The sequence below is a fragment of the Pogona vitticeps genome, chromosome 1 (genome assembly GCF_051106095.1).
Source record: "Pogona vitticeps strain Pit_001003342236 chromosome 1, PviZW2.1, whole genome shotgun sequence".
Classification (NCBI taxonomy): Eukaryota; Metazoa; Chordata; class Lepidosauria; order Squamata; family Agamidae; genus Pogona; species Pogona vitticeps.
In genome coordinates this window covers 27605911-27625543 of record NC_135783.1, presented here as the reverse complement: position 1 = coordinate 27625543, position 19633 = coordinate 27605911, and the positions used below count along the sequence as shown (strand labels likewise).

The following is a 19633-nucleotide window of genomic DNA, read 5'->3' as shown; positions in this document are numbered from 1 at the left end:
TGTTGCTGAAGTAAAGACTGTCATCTAACGCCCGTGTACTAAAGTTTGTAAATATGTTCTAGCAGCCTCATCCAAAATGTGGGCTTGTAAACCTTTCTATATTCATTTAAAATACTTATCATTAATAATAAAATGCTTAATAAAGTATATAAATGAATTGTTTACCTTTTCTAATGCAAATTAGTTCATGTACGCCACAGGTTCTTTCTCCACCTGTTCATAAAAAGAGAATTAAAACCAGAAAAACTGGATAAAATATGTTCCATATTTATAACCTTTTTAAAGACAGGCTTATTAATTGTCAGGTGATAATTTTCAATATTTCATAGACCTTAAAAATGCATAAAATGTAGTTATCAATCAGTCTTCTACTCTATTTCATAGAAAACCCGACATCTGAAACATACTGTATAAATAATCCTTCATATTGGAACAACTGAGTAACTATAAATTTCGCTTTCAGTAGTGGGAAGGGTTATTTTTACAGACAGTCTCAAATATTAAACATATAAAATGATATTTCATATTGGAACAACTGAACTTGATACCTAAGCATGTAATTCAAACTTTCAGATGTGGCAGTAATAATATATACCTCATCATTTCCAGTGTTCTAGATTATAGCAAACAACTGTACAATAACAACAATAAGCTGTATTATTAAAATAAGCTGCTTTTAATTTGTTTGTTTAAATTATTTATTTAAAATATTTGTACACTCCTTCCCATTCTAAAAAAATTCTGAGACGTTTATAACAAATTAAGCAACAATAAAACCCTAAGAAACCATAAAACAAGGCTTCAAGCAGTCAACTTAATGCTGGAAGACTAAAGTAACCAATTGTGTGTTTAGCAAACATTGAAAGGAGATGACTGTCATTTCTTACATATGGCCAAGAGGACAGCGTTCTAGGGCATGGTGACCACAATGGAGAAAACATGCTAACGTATTGTTACCAAATGGAACATTTAAGGATGAACACACACCCCTACAAAGACAGCAGTATCTAACCACTATGTTGCTAAAATCCTGTTGAGCAGTGTGTGTGACACAGGAATGTTAGCAGCAGCAGCAAATCTCCATTGATTAGTCTTCCTTTAGTCTCCTTTTGCATTATGTAGAATTAGTCTGCACCCAAAATCATTAAAAGACGATTTAATTCATCATGATTTGTCACAGCTGTTGATGTCCTGCTGCACACATAAGGCTGCACAACAGGATAACCCATATTTTATCTTTTACATAATCTGTTCATAAATTGTTTGAGACTTAATACACCAATAATGATATCTTGTAACCTGGCTTGGTGACAAATGGGCAGGTAGTTTAGTTCTATTACACTAAAGTCCTTAGGTCAACAACAGTTGCTACATATAATTTTGGCCTTCTATTGTATCATAAATGTAAACATAAGCCTGCAAAAACAAATAAGATTATTAAGTTACAACTAGCCTCAAAACTGTGGCTACTATAATATAAAGGCCTTCATTCATATGTAATATTAAACATGGCTAAAGAAAACATAAATACCATTTCAGATAAAGTCTAAAATTGGTGATTTAGTCAATAAAACCTTGGTTCTGCATTGAAAGACCATAATGATGAACATTGTTCTTACACCATGCTGCACCATGAAAAAATAACAGGATAAGATGCTGCAATGCTGAGAACAAAACCAAGCAAACTGTTCCAAACTCTAGGCTTTCTGTTTAATTTAGTACCTAAATTGTATTTCCCCAAGCAAGGCAGACAATTTTTGGCAAGTTGACTGACAAGGCCTCCTGTGAATCCTAAAGAGAGCCACACCTCTTAGGGCTGCCAAATTTGGATAACACTGCATCAAAGTTAGACTTTCGCTTTGAAACTGTATGCAGAGCAGGATTATAGGTCTGATAGTGCTCCCAAAAGCCTCCAAGAAGCACCACTCACCTTGCAAATAAGGTGCACATCCCTTGCACACAGGGAAAGTGTACTTCACTTTTGAAATAAAGTACACACCTCCTGTTTACTCACTCACTGTAAACAAGATCCATATTAACCTTGTTTCAAAAGGAAATAATGGTCTTTTTGCTACCCACTGCTGTGTCAGCCAATTTCACTGCATGGGGAGAGGTTTCTACAAAAGGCAGTTGGGGTGCTTGAGCTTGGCATGCCATATGTTTCCCATCAGTTTTCTAGAATAAAACATGATTTGAGTTCCAATTGCAGTATAACAAATAACAGTGTAGTACCTAAACTGAGTATAATATAAATGTTGATAACATAAATACTGATAAACCTACCTTTCCTGAGTAAGATTTAGAGTATTTTTCAAAATGTTATAGGTGACAGTACATCAGTACTAACAAAGATGTATATTAAACAGTGATGTGTACCCTTTACCATTTGACACTGGGAAAAGTATATTTATCAGAAAATTATATAATGGTGGTAAACAAAAAACTAATTCTATAGTCTTATACCACATCAAAAAGGATACAATTTTCATGATCTGTTTTAGAATGTCTGTCTTCATATTTTGATGCTCAACATTTTATCATCATAATTCTTAATTCAAACATAAATAAATATTTTCAAATTCCAATGCCCAGTAAAACTCTAAATTAAATTTCTTCCCTTAATAGATGGAATTAAGTCATTATGTGTCAATCTGTTATAGATTCTGGACTAAAAATCGGTATGCACACTGAGAAAATATGTTGTTAATAATAATAGTTTCAGCAACATAGGTCTCTAAAATGAAAAGTAGAATTGAGTTTATTAAAATAAGCAAAAGTATGATATAAAAACTATAAAAGGGGTGAACATATATGTCCCGGGAAGAGAATATGGCCTTTGTTTGACTGCATCTCCCATTAGCTCTAGCCACCACTGGCAACAGTATTGAACAATGAGAGTTGCAGCGCAATATCTGAGAGTCTGGATTTTCCTTTTCATTTATTTATTTATTTTATTTAATGTTGCCTTTCTTCCAGAACTGGGACCATCTTTGATCCACCTATCATTGATCTACATTATCCACAGCTCTAAAATACATATTTTATTCTCTTACATTCTAAACTTTTAGTAATAATCCAATGTAGATCACATCCACAGTGCATTTTGAATATTTACAATAATCCCTACACAGAATGTACTTTTTAACATTTACACATTTACACATACTCCAGGAGTTTCAACTATGCATATGATCTTGCCTTGATAGTCCAGGTGGAAACTTCTGAGGCCATCGAGGACCAGTTAGCCTCTGAATTACAAGATATTTCCTTTCCCTTTTGTGTTCTAAAAACGACCAGCTGAAACCAAACACTTTAAAAACACAGGTGCCTTCCACTTAAACAAATGAGAAGCAGGCAAGAAGATCCAAGTTAGCTGGCAAGGCAAGATTTTGGAATATTGTCCTAACTCAAAGTATTTGGGTATAACTCTGGCTCAAACCCTGACCTACAAAAACATTTTGTAAACATCAAACAGAAAGTTGCCACCAGAAGTAACATACTTAGGAAACTAATTGGTTCAGACTGGGGTGCACCCCTCAAAAAAATAAATAAAAACAACAGCTTTGTTCCTGTGCTACTCCACAGCAGAAAATCCTAGTGCCCAGGTATGGGACAACTCAGCACAAGCCAAACAAGTGGAGGTAGCTCTTAATTAAACATGTAGGATTATTACTGATTGGCTGAAACCTACCCCCACTGAAAAAATCTATTATTGGCTGGCACTGTCCATTCAGAAATGCAAGCAAATAATGAATAAAATAAAGTAATACCGCAGCAAGCCCATCCACTTCATGGGCACCAATGTCCTAGATGACAGCTAAAATTAAGGAATAGTTTTCTGCACACATCTCAAGCTCTAACTATTAAACAAGATGGGGCTACACTAAACCTATGAAGAACAAAAACAAAACACCTTGCCTAATGGATGAATGCTGAAGAGTGTCTCCCATCAGGACAAAACTCTACCTAGACCATCTGGAAATCACTTAACAGTCCTCAAAGTAAAGTAGGAAGATCAAAGAATAATAAAGTAAAATGGGCCCACTTGAATACAGGAGAAATGTTCTGTGACTGGAGAAATTCAATCAATGTAGCTCTTATGTGCATGCAAGATATGCTCCAGCACATGTACAATAGAAGATCTAGCAAATGGCTAAGATAATGCTATTGAAGTAACTCACTTCTGGTCAAAAACAGTCCAATTATCTTAACATTTTAATTTGTTTTTAATTTTGTTTGTTGAGGAATTATAAATATTGACAATGCAACCCTAAACTTGTCTGCTGAAAAGTAAGCTTCATCAAATGGCATCCAATCACAATCATCCAAGGTAAGTGAAATGTTTAAGGAGTGATTTTACCAATATCACTCCCTCATGAGTTTCCATGGTGCAGTAGAAGTTTGAACCCAGATCTTCTGAGTCCTAGTCCTCTATTTCATCCAGTACACCACACTGATCTTTCTGAAGAACTTATTCCCAGGTAAATGGGCACTGACACAATTTTACAGAGCAATCCTATACATTTCTGTTAAGCAAGTCCAATAAAATTCAGTAGACAAATTGGGAAGTGGCATCTCTTAAAAACTTGGTTCTAATGAAGTACAGTGGGGTCTTGACTTAAGAACAGCTCGAGTTAAGAACATTTTGACTTAAGAACCACTCTCATAGGAAAATATTGACTTGACTTACATACTTAGATTTGAGTTAAGAACTGAAAAAAAAACACATGGGAGGCAGGGAAAGTGCAAAATGTGAACTTTCAGTTAACTGTTGGCCAGTGAAAAGGGTGCAGGTCTGCTTCCTCACTCCTCCCAGCTTTTAGAGAGTGGATTGGGAGACAGTCTTCAGACTGCCTGGTACTGTACTGCCTGGACTGTATTTTCCCTGCCTTCCCTGAACCTTTCTTGACCTAAGAAAAAAAGAAACAAAATATCCCCCTCTAGTGGTTGAAGGCGGAATAGTAGCTTCCCATTAGTTTCTATGGACGGAAAAGAGCAGATATGGATCAAAGGGTTTTCAATGCATTCCTATGGGAAATGCAGATTTGACCTGAGAACTTTTTGACTTGAGAACCACCTTCCAATACGGATTAAGTTCTCAAGTCAAGACCCCACTGTAATTCAAAAGAAAAGTTGAAGTATCACGAGAACACAGATAGAACAAAATACTAAAAATATGACAAGGGCTTTTTTGCTTATTATCAATACAGAACATAATTATATAAAATTAAGTATTTTAAGATCCATCATATATTCAAACATTTCAACAACTCTCCTTCATTTGTTGGTGTTATGTGCCATTAAGTCACTGTCAGGTGATAGTTACTGTATGAATTAAAGAACTCAAAAAATGTATGTAACTAACAGCACTGCTTAGGTTGTGGCTTCTTTTTTTTTAATTGATCCATCTGGTATAGGTCTACCACTTTTCCTAGCATTACTGTCTTTTCCAGTGAGCCTTGCCTTCTGAGGATACATCCAAAATACAAAGGCCTGAGTCTATTCATTTTAACTTCTAATGAAATTCTTTAATTTTTGATGAAGGAATATAACCAATGGATCTAAAACATACAGAAAATAATATAATGTAATGGCTGGCATTTGAGTTAATTAAGACATCAGCCTGACAGTCTGTTGCTGTAAATGACAGATGAGACCATGGTATTATTAATGTCATGTATTGTTTGACACTTTCCAGGAATATAAAGAAACACATGACGCTAGTCTAGGCAGAATATTACTAGCATTACTCTGTCTCACTTATGCTTTTTTCCAACTGAGTAATTACAACTTAATATATCCTTATACTGTATTAAATTTTCCAATAGCAATCAGCATATCTTCTCATATGTAAAAACTCTTTTTGAAACAATGTAAACTATATGTAACAACTGCTGATGCTAAAAAATATACACTATGTTCTAATCTTGCTACAGATATTGTACAAATTCATTTACTGTACTAAGGTAATTGCAATTACAATGCATAAACCTGATTCAGATTGCAATCTTATGCACTGTTAAATGCAAGCAGCCAATGTCCAACTGAGCATGCATAGGTTTGGGCTGTTACCATAGTATGCAAAAATGTACAGTAAAATAATAAAATATATGCTCATTAGGATGGAAACAGCACCTAAAACAGACAAACTACTGTATAGGTTCATGCAGACTGCTCAAAAAATGGACATTGTAAAAACAGTGGGACCGCATTTTTCCAAATGAACTGAACAAGATATTAATAACATCCTTTTCCTGCTGTTAGCATCTATTCCTTTCTTCTGGTTGCCTGTACTGTAGTATAATACTGCACCAAATACTAACACACTACACAAAAAGCACTCAATACAGGAATACCAATCCCCTGTATTCCTTCTGTATTCTCAGTTGTGAATCATCTGTTTGTTTAGAACTCTCTTTAAAGTCTTCCCAAGAATGGAGCACAAAGTTGTCTCCTTTAGTGAGAGACAAGGTACTGTACCACTCTGGTGAATTCAGACTCTCGTTCAAACAGTGCAGAAAGAACAAGACACCTTAGCAGCACTACACCCAACAGGCGGTATCCTGGAGCAGTCCCTCTAGGAGAGGAGGAGGCAGAAGGGGAAGGAGTGGGAGAGATGCTGAGCACTGCCGTGCATCTTACCACAACGCGCAGAATAAAACCAACTGGGGGGGGGGAGGACGTTATTGAGAAGGAGGGACTTGGGGTAACTGGATTTATTTACTTCGGCCATTTAAAGCCGCGAAATAAAGGTGTGCAACAAGGGGTTGGGGAAAATGAGAAAAAAGCTTTTTTAAAAAAAAAACAAAGTGATGTATTCCCCCCTGCTGTCTGCCCCGCTCCTTCTTCATGGACCTGTAGCCAAAAATATGTGGGCTTCACCTTTCGTGTGGCATGTTTTTGGGGAGGAGGCTCGTTAGAACTCACCAAAAAACAACAACCGAGAAAGTGTGGGGAACCTCGCTGAAGCATCCATTGTCCCAGAGAGCAATACATTGTAATATTTCGCTCACAGTCACCTCTTAAAACGCATACGGAAGGGGAAGACCCACCATACCCTTCTGAACATAGTACAGGGTCCCTGCCCACCATTATCTGTAATTGATGTGTGTGGAAGATGAGTGCTGAGGCGGGTGGGGGGGGGGGAGAGTAACTGCTTCTCGTTTTCCACAGCCGGAGGTGCTTCGACTCCATACGGCGGCAGCAACCGCGAGCCGCCAAGGAAAGGCGCCCCTGGCTCTCCCCCCCTCCCCAGCCCGGCGTCGTCTCTCAAGCTCACTTTGCGAAATGCCCCCCCCCGTCAGGATCCACCGTCCCCTCCGCTTGTTTTTGGTTTGTGGGGGCTCTCTGCCCCGCGCGCGGCGGCGGCGGCGGCTGAGGCACCTTCCCTCTCCCCGCCGCGCTTTGGCTCGCCCCTCCCCCTCGCTCCCCTTGCCCGCTTGCCCAGGTGAAGGGAGGGGGAGGGGAGGGGGTTTATTGAAGAGGAGAGGAGCCCGTTATTGGCCTACTTACCATCAATCGCCATGATCTTCCAGGTGGGCCGTACCAAGTGGAACGCACGTAGGAGGCACCCTGACAAGCCGCGCTGGAAAGGGACGGCGGCGGCGGCCGCGGAGGGAGAGGAAGCGCCGGAGGGTGGAGGTAGGCGGCGGTGGTGGTGGCAGCGGTGGAAGCAAGGTGGAAGGGGAGGGGGGTGTAAAATAGAGTGGAGCGTGCCGGGGCTGGGAAGCTGCGCGTGACTCCTCCTCCCCTCCCTCCCGCCGAGCTCCGCGCGCCCAGATTCGAAAGTGGGGTCGCTTCTCCTCCTCCTCCTCTTCCTTTTTCGCCTTCGCTTTCCTCTTCTGGGGGCGCGCGGCGCGGCCCGGCGGCTGACAGCAGCATTTCCCGGACTAACGGCCATCGCCCGTTGCCTCCTCGCTCGCCACGGCGGTTCCTTGCCCACTTTCCCCTCCTGTCAGTCAAAGGGCCGCCCGGGCGGCGGCGGTGGTGCTGCAGCCGCCCCGCGCGAGCCAGACTCTCTCTCTCTCCCTCTCTGCCTTTCCCTCCTTTTCGTCTGTTTTGGCTTGTCTCGGTCGCGCTTCGCTCCCCGCTTCAGCTGCGGGGCGAGGCAAAGAAAAAGAGCGAAGGCATATTCAAACAAACAAACAAACAAAAAGTCGCTGAAGTAAATTTTTGAAGACGAAGAATCGGCATAAATTTTCCCAATTGTCGGTTCATTCACTTAACAATCAATACTGTACCTGCGTCCTTTTGAATACAGTACTTTATACATGTCCCCAGATCGTACTCTTACCACTGTAACAAAAAGGGGCGGCCAGGCTGAATTTTGTCCTCTAATTATAATCTACCCAGTGCCATCAATTACATGGTCAGGGTTGGACCAAGACCCTGTTGCTACCTGAGACACAACTGCGAATAGCGCTCCTTATCTACCTATGGTGGCACAAAGATGTAACTCCCTCAACCACCTTTCCCTATCTTTGACAGTTAAAATACAATAAAGACCAAATTAAAACATGAGCCATTTGCCGCCCTTTCTGACACCCAGACTTTGCTTCTCAAGCAGTCACTTCACTCTTCTAAGAGTTACATAAGTTGTTTTATTAAATATTAATAAGTCCTGGTACGGAGTTTACACAGAGTTGTGGTAGAATGGTGGGATATAAATCTTCTAGCTAAATTAGGAAAGGATACATGCACATGCAAGATTGCTCTCTGCAAGGCAAAATTAATGTACAGTACTAAGCAGTATGATTGTGCCTTCTTTCTTAGAAACAAAGAGGAATTTGTCAGATCAGGACCAAGCTGGGTCCACACGTTATTCCAGCACTGCTTTAAAAAATCCCAGCAATTGAGAGATAATAATCAGAACTCAGTTACAATCTACATTTGGGCTTGAAACCAATCTCTCTATAGTCTCTTTTCCCACTCTCTGAACAGAAAATGCGAATATAATATGTTCTAGAGGGCTTTCAATAAATCTGACAATTTGAACCAGCACTACACCAACAAAAAAGAGAAAGGAGCAACTCCAGCATTATGTTTGGAGCTGGAGAAAATTGTCAAAACTTTTTCTTTCTCTGAGATGCATTTAACTGGTACTGGTTAGATTTTCTGAAGAAAAATCGTATCAGTCATAAACAATGGAACTAGAAGGTTGCAGAAGTCAAGTGGTGCACATTTGCAGAATTAATTTCTTTTTTAAAATATATTTACCCAGTCTCCTTAAAAAAAGACACAAAGCAGCTTACATCATTAAAATAAAATATTTAAAGCTATCAACAGTAAGTATACAAATACTAGAAAGGGTCAAATACCACATTAGAACACAATAAACAAAAACAACACAAAAAACATTCAAAGTACTAAGGCAGAAATTAGTAGAATTAATAGAATTAGTAGCTTAGGCACATAAAGAGTTAATATTTGGGAGTTACAGTTATTTCTTTGACTTGTTATTCAAACGAGAGACAAACTGTTATCACAGAATCTATTTTTCTGTGTCACACAATTAATTATAATTGGCACTTTATGTTGTTAGGAAAGTTCCAATATTAGGAGTAAAGAGTTAGCTTCAGTTCAAGAAAAGAGTACATTGGCAGACATAATCAAAGAAAATAGGTAGGCAGTGTGCCAGTACAGTACTATGGCAAATCCTGTCTGCCAGTTCCTTTTTTCTCTGGACTGTGTATTCTTTATCCACATCTTGCTGAATTTATATCCATCCTTGTTATGCATTTGCCTGATTTCAGACTTTGGAGGTAAGTTACAAGTAGTGCAATTACTATTACAGTGGACCCTTGACTTACAGACGGCTTGACTTACAGACTTTTTGAGTTACAGACTTCTCTGGCCGCAAAATTTAGGTTTGACTTGCAGACTGAGATTTGACTTACAGACCAGAAAAAAACCAAAATGGAACAAAAATGGCCTGTTACGGGATTAATCGGTTTTCAATGCACTGTAGGTCAATGGAGACTTGACTTACAGACTTTTTGACTTGAGAACCGCCTTCCAATACGGATTAAGTTCTCAAGTCAAGACCCCACTGTACAAGTTAGGTGATAAGTAAAGTCACCAGTATTCCATTAATGTATATGTAACAAGTTACACCAAGCAACATTCAAACATTACTTTGAAAGTGTTTTGGTTTTTTGCATTTTGACAGGAATTTTTCATATGTTATTCCAATTTCTTAATTGGAATTCCTTAATTGGAATTCCTAATTGTCGAAGTATAAGTATTTTTTTTTCTTTCCAGGGCACAGTATTAAAATTGGCCATTAGCTGGAACATGAGAGTACATCACTCTATTTTTTTGGCTTGCTATTGCTAACACAACTCAACTGGTTATTCAAGTTAATAGTGAGCTGTTTGTGTATTTCGTGCAATGAAAATTTATAGCAGCAACCTAGATGTCAATTAGGAAAAGGTAACACAAGTTCATTTGAAAATATAACATTCCAGGTTCTACCTGATTTTCTCTGATACTGTATACCTGATTTCATTTCTGCTAATCTTGGCTTTCAGAACCAATTTATGTGAGTTTATGCACACATATGTTTTAATTGCTCTCTGTCATAAACTCAACCTCTCCACGGATTGCTGTCTTGTCGTGGCGAAGGGGCTTGAGTAATTCAGAGAAGCTATGGACTATGACGGACAGGTCATAGTGGAAAGTTCTGACTAAACGCGATCCACCTGGAGCAGGAACTGGCCAGCCACTCCAGTATCTTTGCCAAGAAAACTCCATGAACAGAAACAAAAGGCTAAAAGATATGACACTGTAGGATGAGCCCCTCAGGTTGGAAGGCATCCAACATGCTACTGAGGAAAAGCGAAAGACAAGTACAAGTAGCTCCACAGCTAATGAAGTAGTTGGGCCAAAGCCGAAAGGACGCTCAGCTGCGGACGTGCGTGGAAGTGAAAGGAAAGCCAAGCCTGATGCTGCAAAGAAAAATACTGCATAGGAACCTGGAATGTAAGATCTATGAACCTTGGGAAGCTGGATGTGGTCAAACAGGAGATGGCAAGTATAAACATTGACATCTTGGGCGTCAGTGAACTAAAATGGACGGGATTGGGCAAATTCAATTCAGACGATTATCATATCTACTATTGTGGGCAAGAATCCAGTAGAAGAAATGGAGTAGCCCTCATAGATGGAGTGCAAGCCTTATATGGATGGAGGCTCGTAACATTGTACATAGACATGATAAACGACAAAAATGGTAGGGACCTAACAGAAGCAAAAGACAACAAGAAGAGGTGGCAAGAATACACAGAGGAATTATACCAGAAAGATCTGGATGTCCTGGACAACCCAGATAATGTGGTTGCTGACCTTGAGCCACGCATCCTGGAGAGTGAAGTCAAGTGGGCCTTAGAAAGCATGGCTAACAAGGTCAGTGGAGGTGATGGCATTCCAGTTGAACTATTTAAAATCTTAAAAGATGATGCTGTTAAGGTGCTACACTGAATATGCCAGCCAGTTTAGAAAACAAAGCAGTGGCCAGAGGATTGGAAATTATCAGTCTTCATCCCAATCCCAAAGAAAGGCAGTGCCAAAGAATGCTCCAACTACCGTACAATTAAACTAATTTCACACGCTAGCAAGGTTATGCTCAAAATTCTATAAGGTAGGCTTCAGCAGTATGTGGACTGAGAACTCCCAGAAGTACAACCTGGATTCCGAAGGGGCAGAGGAACTAGAGACCAAATTGCTAACATGTGCTGTATTATGGAAAAATCCAGAGAGTCCCAGAAAAACATCTACTTCTGCTTCATTGACTACATAAAAGCCTTTGACTGTGTGGACCACAGCAAAGTATGGCAAGTTCTTAAAGAAATGGGAGTGCCTGACCACCTTATCTACCTCCTGAGAAATCTATATGTGGGACAGGAAGCAACAGTTAGAACTGAATATGGAACAATTGATTGGTTCAAAATTGGGAAAGGAGTACAACAAGCCTGTATGTTGTCTCACTGTTTATTTAACTTATATGCATAATACATCATGTGAAAGGCAGGACTCTTCGTGACCCCATGGACCAGAGCACGCCAGGCCCTCCTGTCTTCCACTGCCTCCCGGAGTTGGGTGAAATTCATGTTGGTAGTTTCGATGATACTGTCCAACCATCTCGTCCTCTGTCGTCGCCTTCTCCTCTTGCCTTCACACTTTCCGAACATCAGAGGCTTTTCCAGGGAGTCTTCTCTTCTCATGAGACGGCCGTACAACCATCTTTTCATTCATATGACTGAATGTTCTTTTTTGTTTGTTTGACTATTTTTGTTAGAAACTCGTAATATTTTCTTCAAGCTTTATGCTATACTTAAGCACATAAGAACAGCCTATCTAGTCCCAAACATGTGTTCACATAGTTACCAAACAGTTCCCACTGGAGTGCAACTGCACACTCCATTGCCCCTTGCTCAACAAGTGATATAAAAGGACATACTCCTTCTCATATTCAGATAATATAGCTATTCTGACTATCCAACACTGATTCAAAAAGTAACAACCCCCCCCCAAAAAAACACATGTTCTGTCTAATTTGTATGCCTAGGAAATGTGTCGCAACTCAGCCTTGTTTTTTCCCTTACTGTAATTTGAATTCAATAGGGAAGATTGCCATAAATCGGACTTGAATTAATGGTGCATGATAAATATATGCTGAAGTTATAATCAAAATGAATCAGTGTGACATGGCAAAGAAAACATATTTAGGATGGCAGTTTTAGCAAAATGTTTTAAATTTATATATTTTATAATATAACCTATATTTTTAGTTATTTTTGTTTCAAGGATCTCAACATGTGGATACAGTCCACCCAACTAGAAACATACTTCAACCTTGCTGTGTACACACCTCTTTTCTCCCTGATGCTGCCACTACCAAAGCTGCAGATTATTCCAATCCTAGGCAGAATCAGACATCTTATCTGAGATATCATGGGCCTCGGGTTGGCATGGGATCCTGCTTAATTGCATTTGCAAAGAATACTTCTGACTCAGACTGTCCAAGATGACCAGAAACTAGGACATGGTAAGTACTACAGAAACTCCAGTTTCCCAAAATAAGCTCTAGATTTTTACAGATTTGACAGAAATAAGGTTGCTATCAGTTATTTATGTATTAGCAAGCAAAAATAAAAATAACACCACCACTACTCTTGACCCTTGCCCGGCCTGGCTAATCAAAGCAGCCAGGCCTGTAACAACAGATTGGGCCACAGCAATAATTAGTGGGTCTTTCCCTGAGGGCAGGGTTCCCCCCGCCCTCAAGGAGACACTCATTAGGCCCATAAGAAAGAAACTGAATTTGGCGGCGGACAATATTGGCATTTATAGGGCCGTCACCAATGTTTCTTTCATTAGTAAAGTGGTCGAGAGGGTGGTGGCCGATGAGCTTCAGGCGCATTTGGATGAAACAAATGCCCTGGACCCATTCCAGTCAGGCTTCAGGCCGCGCCATGGTACAGAAACAGCATTGGTCGCCCTGTTAGATGACCTATTGAGGGAGGCCAACAGAGGGAAAATGTCTCTGTTGGTCCTCTTCGATATCTCAGCTGCTTTTGATACCGTCGACCACGGTATCCCCCTGGGAAGGCACTCCCTGGGAGTCAGTGGACTGGCGTTGGACTGGCTCCGATCCTTCTTGGAGAATCGTCCTAAGAGAGTCCAGCTTGGAGAGGGGGACTCGGCCCCGTGGAGCCTCAATTGTGGAGTTCCGCAGGGCTCAACCCTCTCCCCAATGCTGTTCAACATCTATATGAGGCCGCTGGGTGGGGTCATCAGAGAGTGTGGAGCATCATGCCATCAGTATGCTAATGACACTCAGCTCTACATCTCCTTTCCAACCACAGAGGAAGCTGTTCTGTCCCTGCAGCACCGTCTGGGGTCTGTACTGCAATGGATGCAGGAAAATGGGCTGAGGCTGAACCCGGACAAGACCGAGGTGCTGAGGGTGGGTGGACCCACTGTCAGTGGTTTGGGAAACTCCCTCTCTTTTCGGGGGGTGACTCTCAGTGGTAAGAATGAGGTTCGCAGCTTGGGGATACATCTGGACCCGGCGCTCACCATAGAAACTCAGGTGGCGTCAGTGGTCTGCACCGCCTATTTCCATCTTTGGTGGATTGCCTGGTTATGTCCCTTTCTTGACATTGGTGCACTCACCACCTTGGTCCATGCACTCGTAATCTCGAGATTAGATCACTGTAATGCGCTCTACATGGGGCTGCCTTTGAGATTAATGCAGAAACTACAAATGGTGCAGAATGCAGCGGTCAGACTTCTTAGTGGGGTAAGGAAACACCAACATATTACTCCCACTCTGGCCGCATTTCATTGGCTGCCCATTCGATTCCGCATTGATTTCAAAGTTCTAATGATCACATACAAAGCCCTAAATGGTTTAGGACTTTAATACTTGGCGGAATGCCTCCTCCCACCTAGATCTATTTGTATCACCCAATCTAGCCAGGAGGCGTGACTGAGGAGCCTAACGCCGAGGGAGGCCCGGAAAGAAAAAACAAGACATTGGGCCTTCTTGGCAGTGGCTCCCAGGCTTTGGAACACGCTCCCCCCACTGAGATTCGTCTGGCCCCCTCGCTGGGCATTTTCAAAAACCAATTCAAGACCTGGTTATATAGACAGGCCTTCCCTCCAGACTTTACATAACTCTCTCTCTCTTTCTTTATCCTGTTTTGTGTTATGTAGGAAACTGTTACTTTATACGTGTTTGTGAGCTGCCCAGAGTAGACTATGTCTAAATGGGCAGCATATAAGCTCAACAAACAAACAAACAAACTACCATTCCAGTTGTGTTCACTCTGAGAGACTGGTGAGGGGAGGGTAACACACCTACCCATTTCTTATTTCTTGTTCTTGCTGGGAAAATGATCAACTGAAACAATGTAAAACTCTATATTATTGTTTCCTTTACTAATCCTCTGCTAAATAGGTAAGATTATTAGTCTATTAAATAAACATCTCACTAAGATTCTTTCAAAGCTGCCATTTAATGCTCAAAGATTATTCTACCCAGTTCTAAATGAGCACTTTTGAACTTGTTGTTTATTAGTTAAGTTGTGTTCCACTCTTTGTGACCCCATGGACCAGAGCACGCCAGGCCCTCCTGTCTTCCACTGCCTCTCGGAGTTGGGTCAAATTCATGTTGGTAGCTTCGGTAACACAGTCCAACCATCTCGTCCTCTGTCATCCCCTTCTCCTTTTGCCTTCACACTTTCCCAACATCAGGGTCTTTTCCAGGGAGTCTTCTCTTCTCATGATATGGCTAAAGTATTGGAGTCTCAGCTTCAGGATCTGTCCTTCCAGTGAGCAGTCAGGGTTGATTTCCTTCAGAATAGAGAGGTTTATTCTCTTTGCAGTCCAGGGGACTTCTATTTCTTCTTTTTGATTTCTAGAAGGCAAATGTTTGCAGTTGAATTTAGAAATACAGTAGATGTTGATTACTTACTGGAACATCTTCCCTAAGAAAATCAACCCATACCAACTGATCGACACAAGCCATGCTCTTACAGCTTGCCACCCCGAGAGAGGCCAGGAAGACATCTACAAGGAATCAGGCCTTGTTGTCTGTGGCACCATCCCTATGGAAAGGCCTCCCAATAGAGTTGCACCTGGCCCCCTCCTTCTCCACCTTTAAGACAATGCTCAAAACAAGGCTGTTTACAGAAGCCTTTAGGGCCATCCTCGTTTAAGGTTCTGTTACATTTATTATGCCTGTCTTGTCATAGTTTGGTTCAATTTAGCTTGGCTTTTATCTTAGATATGTTGATGATTTTTTGATCAATTTTGATTGTTATTTTATTTTGACAATTTATTTTGTTATTGTTTTGTTATATCTTTGCATTCCCACTGTAAACCACTCTGATTAGTACTTAGCACTAACCAGGTGGTAGACAGGTTTTTGAAATACACATATACCTACCTACCTACATATTCTCAAAGAGTAAATGCAGCTTCCACTTTTGAAAGTGATCAAGTGTTCCTTTTGAAAAGATCTTTGTGCATGCTCGGAAATCCATAAGAGAATTTCTTTGTAGCAAACAAAGCCTCCTACATTCTATAGCTGAAGGAAGAAGGAAAAAAGCTGAAATCAGGACCACTGCAAAATTTAAGTTATATTAATATGCAGTTCCCAAAAGTTCATTTTGTACACTTTGCATTAGAAACTTCTCACAATTGTTGAGCATGGTTCAGAATATGTGGGAGGAAGAATATTAGAGTAGCTCTATAGCAGAGTGATTCTGGCACAACAAAGTAGAGGCTTCCCGTTGGGCCCCATTTCCTTTTCACTTCAACCTTTTATGCAGACACAGAAAAATAAATTTAAAAAAACAACCAGGAAGTGGCATACCGTGGGTGAGTGTCCCACCAAGCACACAGAGAAAAGGAGAAACTTCAGATGTATGCTAAAGGCATTTTATTTTAAATTAACAAAAACACACCAATGTGCTTTTTTCTGGAACAGCAGTGGCCAAAATAGCAATCGAATAATTATTACACCTGCAAAATGTTTGGCACAGAGAGCTTATGCCATGCAAGTTGCCAGGAAACAGTTTTATTCATTCCCAACTTTCTCCCTCCTTTTTCATGTATTTTATTTCAAGCAAGGGCTATTTTTTTTTTAAATTGGTGAAATTAGTAGTAATTAATTTAAAATCACTCAGTATCGTATTTTCATGTTAAATATTATTCTTTGGAAAACTATTACATATTTTCATTCATTAGAAAATTTCTGAGTGGTAGCTGGGTTAGTTTGTTGAAGTAAAATGAAACAGAATCTTGAGACACTTCAAAGACAAACAAGTTTTATTTAGCATTAGCTTCCATAGACTGCACACACTTCTTCAAAATCTGTTTTTCCCAGCCCATCATAGTTTCACTAACCACTATCATATCAATCTCTTAAGCGTATTTTTCAACACTAAAAGATCCCCATGAGAAAGAACTGTGTGTCATGAGTGTCATAAGATGGTGTGTGACTTTCCAGTTCTCCCCTTATGGTCTTACTTTTAAGAAATAGATACCATTGTAAGAGAAGCTGTTCCTGACATCAACAGAACTCAGGGGAGTTTGGAATTGTCAGGGTCACAACATGATTAGATTAGATTTCAGGACCAAAAACAAAGACTAGGGTACAGACCTTTGCAACGTCACAGAGGTGGAACAGGCAAGGGGTTGGAAGGAGGCTGTGGCTGCTTCAGGGCCAAGTGACTGTGGAAACAGGCACAAAGGGAATCTGGGTAGATGGGTATAGAACTATGTTAGAACTTTGCTCATAGGTAATAAGGAAACTCTGACCAAGGGGAAAAGCTAGTCATCTTCTTCTCCTCCTTTTTAAAACATGTTTTTATTCATTCTTTTTAAAAATACTGTATTTTGCAGGCGGACAGGTAGTAGTAGTAGACACCACTGGCTTTGTAGCCTTAAAAGCTAATAATGTATGGTGTTTTTCCAGTGCCTACAATACGGTGGAAAGCTGTGGAACCCTCCCCAGGGGTTGGCCAGTCAGCTTGTTCTAGGCCTGTGCCACCGTTGCAAGTTCTTTTTCTATATGAAGGATAACAAATCATGCCACTGGTGCTCTACTCCCTTTCCTACTCCAAACAATATGGGGGGTTGAAATGTATGCAGCTCTCTCCATATATTCCTGGTTCTTGGTATGCTGATGTGGCACAAAGCTAACACATAAACACTCCCATGCTAAGCTAGTAAACTCTGGTGATACCAGGCATGGTCAAAGGCTTTAAAGCCACCTCTCACATACATTATCTCCCTCTTCTCTAATATTGCCCCCTCACCTGGAGGAAGCATTAATTCTCTGAGACTTCAGCTGGTGACTTGAAACTTGGCACCCCAGAAAAGTTCCTTTCCAATCAAGTTAAGTATTGTCATGAAGCACCTCTAATATCATTCATCATGAATAGGTATGTGTTGGATTTTGGAGGAGGACAGCTGAGATGTTCCAGCATGCAACACTAAGGTAGCCAGCTGGTTTCCATGATGCATTGAATGATGTGCCCTTGGAAGTCTCTGAAGCCAACCTATCCTGGTCTGGAAAACTAAACTCTTGACATAATTGTTCCTAATTGTGTCTTACTATACTTTGGATCTAGTTTACACATGAACACAAGATTTGCAGATGAGTCAGAGACAGCTGGTGGACAGGCAGAGGGAAACCCAGAACAAATATATTTAGAGCTCAGTTTATAGCCTATTTTGTCTCAATGATGTCAGCAAAGATGCACTTTTGTCTTCTGTCAGTGTACATGTATGTTGTTGTTGCTGTTTAGTTGTTAAGTTGTGTCCGACTCTTCGTGAACCCAAGGACCAAAGCACGCCAGGCCCTCCTGTCTTTCACTGCCTCCTGGAGTTTGGTCAAATTCATGTTGGTAGCTTCGATGACACTGTCCAGCCATCTTGTCCTCTGTCGTCCCCTTCCCCTCCTGCCTTTCCTAACATCAGGGTCTTTTCCGGGGAGTCTTCTCATGAGATGGCCAAAGTACTGGAGCCTCAGTTCAGGATCTGTCCTTCCAGTGAGCACTCAGGGTTGATTTCCTTCAGAATAGAGAGGTTTGTTCTCTTTGCAAGCCAGGGGACTTTCAAGAGTCTCCCCCAGCACCACAATTCAAAAGCATCAATTCTTCAGCAGTCAGCCGCCTTTATGGTCCGGCTCTCACTTCCATACATCGCTACTGGAAAAACCATAGCTTTGACTATGAAGACCTTTGTCGGCAAGGTGATGTCTCTGCTTTTTAAGGTGCTGTCTAGGTTTGTCATGGCTTTCCTCCCAAGAAGCAGGTGTCTTTTAATTTCATGGCTGTTGTCACCATCTGCAGTGATCATGGAACCCAAGAAAGTAAAATCTGTCACTGCCTCTATATCTTCCTCTTCTATCTGCCAGGAGGTGATGTGACCAGTGGCCATGATCTTAGGTTTTTTGATGTTGAGCTTCAGACCATTTTGTGCACTCTCCTCTTTCACCCTCATTAAAAGGTTCTTTAATTCCTCCTCACTTTCTGCCATCAGAGTGGTATCATCTGCATATCTAAGGTTGATATTTCTTCTGGCAATCTTAATTCTGGATTGGGATTCATGCAGTCCTGCCTTTCACGTGATGTATTCTGCATATAAGTTAAATACAGCCTTGTTGTACTCCTTTCCCAATTTTGAACCAATCAGTTGTTCCATATCCAGTTCTAACTGTTGCTTCCTGTCCCATACGTATATAGATTTCTCAGGAGATAGATAAGGTTGTGAGGCACTCCCATTTCTTTAAGGACTTGCCATAGTTTGCTGTGGTCCACACAAACAAGGGCTTTTGAGTAGTCAATGAAGCAGAAGTAGATGTTTTTCTGAAACTCTCTGGATTTTTCCATAATACAGCGCATGTTAGCAATTTGATCTCTAGTTCTTCTGCCCCTTCAAAATCCTGCTTGTACTTCTGGAAGTTCTCGGTCCATACTGCTGAAGCCAACCTTGTAGGATTTTGAGCATAACCTTGTTAGCGTGTGAAATGAGTGCAATTGTATGGTAGTTGGAGCATTCTTTCGCAATGACCTTCTTTGGGATTGGGATGAATCCTGATCTTTTCCAATCCTCTGGC

The 19633-nt window shown here is 40.8% G+C and overlaps 1 protein-coding gene and 1 long non-coding RNA gene across 8 annotated transcripts in view; one reads left to right on the top strand and one right to left on the bottom strand.

Moving 5' to 3' along the window:
- The window catches only part of SYT14 (synaptotagmin 14), a 135730-nt gene extending 127689 nt beyond the window's left edge, over positions 1 to 8041 (bottom strand). For all 7 annotated transcript variants that reach the window (XM_020794607.3, XM_078382926.1, XM_078382927.1 and 4 more), the window contains exons 1-2: positions 7513 to 8041; positions 166 to 213 (exon numbers count right to left, since the gene is read on the bottom strand). Coding sequence is in view for 4 of the 7 variants with exons in the window: in XM_020794605.3 (XP_020650264.2) it covers positions 166 to 213; positions 7513 to 7900 (436 nt within the window). In the remaining 3 variants the exon portion in view is untranslated. The remainder of the gene's footprint in view (positions 1 to 165; positions 214 to 7512) is intronic.
- An 86-nt stretch (positions 8042 to 8127) lies between these two features.
- Positions 8128 to 19633, top strand: part of LOC110079478 (uncharacterized) — a 28071-nt gene continuing 16565 nt past the window's right edge. Inside the window, exon 1 of the long non-coding RNA XR_012083616.2 lies at positions 8128 to 13045. This is a non-coding gene — a long non-coding RNA (uncharacterized LOC110079478). The remainder of the gene's footprint in view (positions 13046 to 19633) is intronic.